The 8,218-nt window shown below is 42.4% G+C and overlaps 1 protein-coding gene across 2 annotated transcripts; it reads right to left on the bottom strand.

Moving 5' to 3' along the window:
* Nucleotides 1–137: 137 nt before the first annotated feature.
* On the bottom strand, nt 138–3,810 carry LOC127302744 (probable 26S proteasome non-ATPase regulatory subunit 3). 2 transcript variants are annotated; one of them, XM_051333285.2, is made up of 9 exons: nt 3,607–3,810; nt 3,335–3,525; nt 2,066–2,203; nt 1,862–1,998; nt 1,681–1,735; nt 1,484–1,594; nt 1,042–1,281; nt 434–961; nt 138–253 (listed from the first exon to the last, which is right to left on the bottom strand). In XM_051333285.2, exons 1-8 carry the CDS (start codon nt 3,716–3,718, stop codon nt 449–451), a joined length of 1,497 nt encoding a protein of 498 aa, XP_051189245.1. In that variant the 5' UTR covers nt 3,719–3,810; the 3' UTR covers nt 138–253; nt 434–448. The 2 variants fall into 2 exon arrangements, with proteins under 2 accessions (XP_051189245.1, XP_051189244.1); XM_051333284.2 differs by having other exon boundaries at nt 138–961; nt 3,607–3,809.
* Between the last annotated feature and the right edge of the window lie 4,408 nt (nt 3,811–8,218).

The raw sequence follows: 8,218 nt of genomic DNA on the forward strand, positions 1-8,218 counted from the left end.
GACAAAGTACGAGCCACCAAAATATGTATGTAGAGGTTGTAAAAAAAGTAGTATGTAGAGACTGATTATTAACACAGGCTACACTCCAGCATAATGACGAATCACGTACAGCAAAAAATGAAGTTGACGCACTGAACTTGTCCTTAAATCAGCTTCCCGCAAAGCAAACATGAAATGCGATGCAAAACACACTGATCTGTTGCAGCTCTTTGCTTCCTCGATTACAGAATCTCAGGGGAAAATAAGGTGCTTCCTAAACAATTTGTGGTGATAAAAGAATTGTTAGGAACATAAATAAACCACACGAGTAACAATATCAAGCATTGCATGATTCAAATTGTCCCCGCAGGTAGATCAGAGATCTTGCGGCTCCTAAAATTGACAGAGTAGCCCTCAGCATTTTTTAAATGGAACATGCAGCAGCTGAACGCACCGAGTGGAAGCCAATCTAGAAGTCATCATCGTCTTCCTCGGCCATGTGTTTTGCAAGTTCTTCCTCCTGCTGGAGTCTCTCTCGCCTCTTCTCAGCGCTTTCTTTTTCCTTGTGAGAATTCGGGGGAAATCTCAGAGCCTTGACTGCCTCATTGTGCATGTTCAGACAAAATGCAATCCTGGAGTTGAACGCAGCCTGTGGCTCGTTCGTTGAGTACACATCACCAGTCTCTTTTGACACCACCCAACCATTGGCATGATCAATGGTGGCATCAACTGCGCCATCTCTGATGGCCTTAGCAACAATGCACTCAGCATCAGCAACAGGATTCTCAGAATCCAACCTCAATTTCTTGGCAATGTCAGGAAGGGAGATCCGTGAATATGATATGCTAATGTTGCGCAGTCCAGTCCGAATAACATTGTGGCGCAGCCTCACAATCAAATTGGATGTCCTGTCTGCACTGAAAGTGCTTGCAAATTTTTCTGCAACAGCTTTGAACAATTCTAGGTCCCCAACCCTAACAGCCTGCAGATGATACATGAAGAGCAATTAAGAATGTACCATGGAGCAGTGCAGCCATTTTTTTAAACGGAAAGTGAACTTACATTTGTAAGCTCAAAATATGGTGTCAAAGCCACCTTCATTCCTTTCTGCATGAAAACAGTCCTCTCTGGTATCTCCCCTAAGAGTAGCCTTACTATTATAGCCCATTTGTTGCACTGAATGCGGAATCCACGAGCTGCAGTGGGTGCTTTTCGTGCAGCTTGCAAGAGACTCTCTTTAGCATCAGTGTATTCCAGCTGAATTGTTCTAATTTTGCCCAAGTAGAAGAGATACCGGCAGAACTGTGGTAGAAGTAGAGAGGTTAGTACTGGTCTACCAATAAGATCTCTACATAAGCAAATGACAATTTCATAGGCCATTCATCAGTAAATGGATAACCAGCCTCGGCACAAACAATAAAGGAATGTTGCATTTCTAATTCAACAGTAACAACTTAGCATACAAACAGGAGAGCAAACAAACTACTTGATGAATGATGATTACCTGCTGATTGGAATGTGCTTCAAAACGTGGTGCCTTTGACCTAAGTTTTTCTGCCTGGTCGTACAAGTTGTAGTGCAGGTAATTGCGAAGAAGCAGGTTAAGAAGGGTTTCCTGTCGTAGAAACCAAAAGTCAACCACATGACTTGACAATATTTAAGTTGTAAGCCTAAAACTGAAGACTAAGGTCTCAGGACAACCTGGCCAAGCTCATCACGGTGCAAAGTTGCCATCCTGTGCAACCCCAGGAGCGTTCTGCAGAGCACCAATTGTATGAGGCACATGAAAGCAGGACCAAACAGAAAAAAGTAACTGGTTACTACTCAGAGAGACGCGAGAGCATACTGAGACCAACAATTCATGATAGTTGGAATAACTCACCCACGAATTTCAGCAAGGCTGTTGGTGAGTTCATGGGCATATGAGTAATACGAGTACAGCCTAGAAGCCAAAACATCAACAGTCCTCCTATTGAGATTCTTCAGACGAGCAATGCTAGCATTGGCACATGCTTTAGCCTGGGGAGAAAATCAAGTTGGTATGTTTCACAAATGATGATGAAGTGGAAGAAATTCCAAGACATACCTCATCGTACTTCTTGTGATCAATAAGGAAAATCAACACAAGCAAGTAGCAGTATATTTCAATCTCTGGGAGACCATGCTTGATAGAAACTTGAGCTGCTGGAGCTGCAGTATCAACATCCATCTCACTTCCATCTTCCTAAAAAAATGGTAACATTAAGATGAATGTCAAAAACCTCTGAGCAAGAGAAGGCTCCAGTTTCAAATTTTTGATGTGCGCACAATGAAACTGAAAGTTTTAACCCCTACGCATGAATTTGAACCTACGGAGTACTCAATTTGGGGAGTATACCAACTAAGCATCGGAACAGAAGGAACCAGGTTCGACATGAACTTCAATAGTGAAAACTCAATTGCAAAAACTCAAATGCTTGTACCGCATGATAACCATCAGCAACAGTTGCTTTACAAGGATTATCCAGATTATGGTTTTCCATTCGCTTCCAAAAATCCAATCAATCCAGAAAGATCTACCATGTCATTCAGCAAAGCATCAAAACAGAAGGAACCAGGTTTGACATGAACTTCAATGGTGAAACTCAACTGTAAAATATGAACTTACTCAATGCTTGAACCACATAACCATACTGTAACAGTTACTCCCTCCGTCCCAAAATGTAAGGCGTCTAAGGTTTGGTCAAAAGTCAAACTTTACAAACTTTGACCAAATATTTAGGAAAAAATATTTACATCTACAATATCGAATTGACATATTAATAAAATATACTCTAGGGTGAATCTATTGATAATGATTTAGTATTGTAAATGTTCATATTTTTGTGTATAAACTTGGTCAAACTTTAAACACGTTGACTTTTGACCAAACCTTAGGCGCCTTATATTTTGGGATGGAGGGAGTACTTTACAGCAATTGTTAGTATGTAGTCATGAGTTTCCACTCACCTCTAAAAGTATAAATCGGTCCAAAACGGTCCATCGTTTCATTCAGCAAAGCATGAGAACAGAAGGAACCAGGTTCAACATGAACTTTAGTGAAACTGAGTTGCACAATATGAAATTACTCAATGATTGTACCGCATAACCAATACAGTAACAGTTTCTTCACAACGATTTATCCACACTAAGTTCACATTCGCTTCTAAAAAGCCAATCAATCCAGAACGATCTACCATGCGATTCGACAGCCAAGACACATCCATACAAACAAGCAGAGCATGCGATGCCCAAATCCTTTGTGGTGCCACCAGATTCAGGCATAATTGCCGGTTTACTCACTCTCGAAACCTAGGAGCGCGCGTGCAGAAAGTACCTTGGGCAGGAGCGGGGAGAGGCGGGCGAAGGCGTCGGAGGAAGGCGGCAGCGCGAAGGCGAGGAAGGCCGCGACGTCGCGGGGGGCGAGGCGGCGGCGGAGGGCGACGGTGAGGCGCACGGCGCGGGAGATCCGGCGCACCTCCTTGGTCAGCGACCCGGCCTCGACCACGGACGCGATCTCCTTCAGATCTGCACGCGCGCACGCGTTAGCTGCCGCCCACGGCGCCGGAAGATGAGCTAGGGTTTTGGGGGAGACGAGAGGCTACTCACGTTGCAAGGTGGAGAGAGCGGGCGCGGGGGCGGGGGCGTCGGCGGCCGCAGGGGTGGCGGCGGGCGCGGGCGCGGGCGCGGCGGAGTCGTTCATCTCGACGTCCTCCGGCATGGCGGCGGCGTCGGCGGCGAGGTCGGGGAGTTTGTGCGGCGCGGTGGGGGACGGGAGCGAGGAGAGTGAATGCACTGCACGAGAGGAGGGGGATATTGTCAGGAGTGGGGACCGATCAAATACTTCGTGTTTACTGAAATTGGTCACGGAGATGGAAAAAAAAGTCGGATGCTTGTTTCATCAGATTTACTGAAATTTCTGAAAACGAATATAGCTCGTGCGACTGAAATTTCCTGAATAACAATCGTAAATGTTTTAGGGTGGTAGTATTACTTCACTCCAAAATGAAAGGAAAAGATCGGTTCGACGTTGATCTAAAGGTTGGTCAAAATCGGCGATCATTTGATATGTTCGACCATTCTTAGCTGCAAGCATACCATAATAATCAATTTTATATGTTTTTGACATGGCAGTAACCAATACTAAAAGCTCATTGGTGGTCTTACATGATTCTCTCTATGGTAATGTCGAGGGTTTGGTTATTCACAGCACCTCTATATCCATATCCATGGGTGATGCATGTTAATTTTTGTGCTCATAGTCATATCCATATCTATCGAATATCCCACTACTATGGATATTCCCAAACCATATATATAAACCAACATTAGAATAATTGTATCTAATGTCATCACCCATACTAAAAATTCCAAACACGAATAGGTACACAATTATAGTATTTAGTTTTTCACAAACCATAAAAATCTCAACCCGCCACATCCACGCCCATTGCCCTTGGTCATTTTTAGTGTCGCACTCTTCACAATCTCTACTTCATGCACTACTCGAGTCAATGTGGAGGATGTCAGTTCTGGAATCGTTGGCAACCGACAAAAGAGTTGTGGCGGTTGGTGCGTTTGCGTTTGCAATCATGGTAGAGCGGCGGAGGGCAGAGGCTGCGTCGTTAAGCCCCGGGCAGCGGAAGATCACGGTGTCAAGTTGGAGAAGACTGGTAGAGGACCGCCGGCCATGTCATCGAGAAGAGAATGCAAGATTGGGGCAGGGGTGGAGGATCGAGCGATGTGTTGAGGATGGAACATGACTAGGTCGGTCCGCCTTGTTACCGAGTGGCGTGACGACATTGGTGTGGGCGTGCAAGGACCGAGACGGCCGGGACATCTGCTTACTTTATTTTTGAGAAATGGTCATGTGGCTTACCGTGTAAGTAGAGGTAGAGGTAGGTTACTATTTGAGTTGGTCCTTAAATCTTTGGGCTATGAGATTGAATTCAGGACTCTGCAATAGGGTTTGGGGTCCATACATGTTAGGCAAGTATCCAATAGATATCAATGGAACAAAATCTATGTGCAGACAAGCAACTACTTACAGTTCCTTGAAATTCATGGGCAAAATAAGCCTTCCATAGTCAAAGTTTAGGCAATTTGGCAAGTGAGATATCCAAAGGTTCTCTCAAAAAAGTGAGATGTCCATATACTCAAATGTGTGGATAAAATTGTCATCCTTGATTCCTTGCCGTGTTGACCGGGAGAAATATACACTGAACTTCAACTATAACTCATGTACATCTAACATGAACAAATAGTTGTTGAAGTTATAATAGATCTTAGTTTATGAACCATCTTGTCTCTCTGAATGAATAATAAACGACATAACTTGAGGAGTTTGAAACACTGAGATAATTGCTCGAAGAAACAATGCCGGCTGGAATGAAAGCGCGAGTGCAGGCCAATGGGAGGTGATATGCTTTAGAAGTTGCAACGAGAGGGGGGAAAGGCTCAACATTTCAGGTGTCACTCGGAGCGGGAAGATTCCTAGAAAAAATGATTGTTGGCGCTGTTCTATGTAGGAACTAAGCACAAGAAGAGACCTTTTTGGCGCATGAAACAAAAAAAATGTCAGTTTTTCTGATAACTTGGCATGCTTCCAAATTTAAAATAATTTTTTAATGTAATTCAAAATGTCAAAAGAAAACCTGAATAAAAATTTGATGCGTCAATCTCGACATTCTATGTGCTCATAAAATTGTTCGGCGGAAAACCGACATTTTTGTGGTGTGAGTGTAAAAAAGACAATTTGGTGCTTAAAAAAATTTGCAAAACATTTCTTTATATTTCTTACACATGGAACAAAAAAAATGTCAGTTTTTCTGATAACTTGGCATACACTTAGAATGTCGAAATGTACACGCCAAGTTTTTGTTCAGAACTTTTTAACATTTTTTCAAATGACACTTTTTTAAAAGATTAGGTGGTAGGAGCCTATGCACCCAAGTTCAAAAGTGAGTCTCCACAAAGTACATATTTTAAGGGAAACGCTTATATCCGGCCGACCGATCGGTGCGCTCCGATCGGTCGTGCTGACGTCGCGTGCAGACATCTGACACACAACCCATGCACTATCCATCCGCTTCCGCCCACGCGACCCGTGCATGCAGTGCAGCAGCCGCAGGCCTCGCACGCGCGTAGGCAGCATGCATGTGCTCTCTATGGTTCCTCCTAACACACTGTACGCACTGTACGAGCATGCATGTGATCTCTCTTCCTCCTAATAACTTGCTAGCTCTATTTTTAAACTAGCAAAATGGCATATATGGCTAGCTGCGATCTAGTTAGATCATTTTTTGGCCCCTCGCTTTCAGGTTCATCAGTTCGGCACGCCGACCACTTATACAAAGCTGGCATCTATACATTTGAAGACAGAGTTATCCTAACTATGATGACCCCTGGGGAGACGATGAAGCGGTGGTTAGATCAAGCGATGATGAGGCTCCACCAAGTTTGCCCCGCTTTCTACATGTTGCGTCTTGGTGCCCCCACCGTCCTCACCAGAATTAGTGTGCGCGAATAGGGGCACCTTCTCTAGTGTCGGCAAGGCTCTAACGAGCTCAATTCACGCTCGGCGACACCAAATCGGTGAGAACCGGTCCGCCATGGAGGACGAAACAATCAACTTTATTGATGTTTTTTAATGTTTCCTGCCATCAATAATTTTGTAACAAATGTGTGAGAGTTTTGTAGCGAAAGCACACAGGAGATGTTGCATTGTTTTCATTGGCGTTTGCTACAAGTTTGTGTTTCCTCAGATTTTCAATGGTGCAAAAGTTATTTCAAAATGTAACAAACTCATATGAATATTGTTGATAAAATAAACATTAAATGTTGTAAGACTTACAAAGGTGTTTTCTCGTATATTTTTTATAATGGTAGCTTGCTTTTAAAAATTCTACAAACACATTACAATTTTTGTTGTAATTGCTTGTGATTTTTTGTTGAAATAGTTGGTATGTTTTGTTGTAAACCAATATGCATCAAATAAATGTTTATTGACCACTTTTTCATTGTTGAAGATTTTTTTGTTGTAATCGTGTGTGATTTTTGTGGAAATAGTTGGTATGTTCTGTTGTAAATCATTATGCATCAAAGAAATGTCAATTAACCACTTTTTCGTTGTTGAAGCTTTTTTGTTGTAATTGATTGTGATTTTTGTTAAGATAGCTTGTATGTTTTGTTGTAAATCATTATGCGTCAAAACATGTTAATTAATCACTTTTTCTTTGCTGGAGGATTTTTTGTTGTAATCATTTCTAATAGTTACTAAAATTCTTCGCAATTTTTGTTGCAAATCAATCTATAGCAAAAAGAAGGTTGTTGTGTAACCACTTTTTTGTAATATTAATTTGTGATTTTATTTTAATAGTATATTTTGTTTGTACGGAAAGCAGTGATTTTTGTAGCAACGGTATGATTCACTACTGTGGCATTTTTTTTTGGAATGGATGGGACCAAAGAGCAATAGTATATGTTGTTTCTGTGCAAGAATATCAATGGAGCTTTATTTTTCAGTGAAGTGCATGCACCCTACTCTCGCGAGGCACTCAACTAGCTACCTACTCCCGCGAGGCATTCAGCTAGTAGCTAGCCTGTTAGACTTTAATACGCCTGCATGCAAAGCTGTGCTGCGGAAGAAAAGGCGTAGCGCGTAGCACATGGTGGTTCCATGACTAGAAAACAAGGCTTAACCCTCCACATACATGACACAAGCACCAGCAGGATGAAAGCAACATACGCAGGAAATTGATTTTAGAGCGTCAGATGCGAGTAACGGACGGTAGTCGCGGCAACCGATCCCACGCGCGGATCGGTCGCCCGACGCCAAGCGCGACCCATATTTTAATAGTCAAAGGCGCAACAAAGTTCTACAAAACCAATATCATATTTGCAGGTTTTCAAAAATCGAATAATTAGAATAACCTTAAGTCTACGGAATCAAACTCGCATAAAGGTGTGTATACGAATTCTGCTAGTATCCTGCTGCTTTTCATAAATCGTAAAGCAAGAAAACAGCTTTTGAACTCCCTTAAACCATAATCCTAGAAGCTAAAGTAGTTATGAGCAATATAAGTACTCCCTATGTCTAAAAATATGTGTCTCAACTTAAGTGTCTAGACAAAACTAAGACACCTATTTTTAGACAGATGGAGTACAAAATAAAACTTGCATTTTAAACAAGGACAGAAAACAAAATTGGCACGCTGTAACA

The sequence above is a fragment of the Lolium perenne genome, chromosome 5 (genome assembly GCF_019359855.2).
Source record: "Lolium perenne isolate Kyuss_39 chromosome 5, Kyuss_2.0, whole genome shotgun sequence".
Classification (NCBI taxonomy): Eukaryota; Viridiplantae; Streptophyta; class Magnoliopsida; order Poales; family Poaceae; genus Lolium; species Lolium perenne.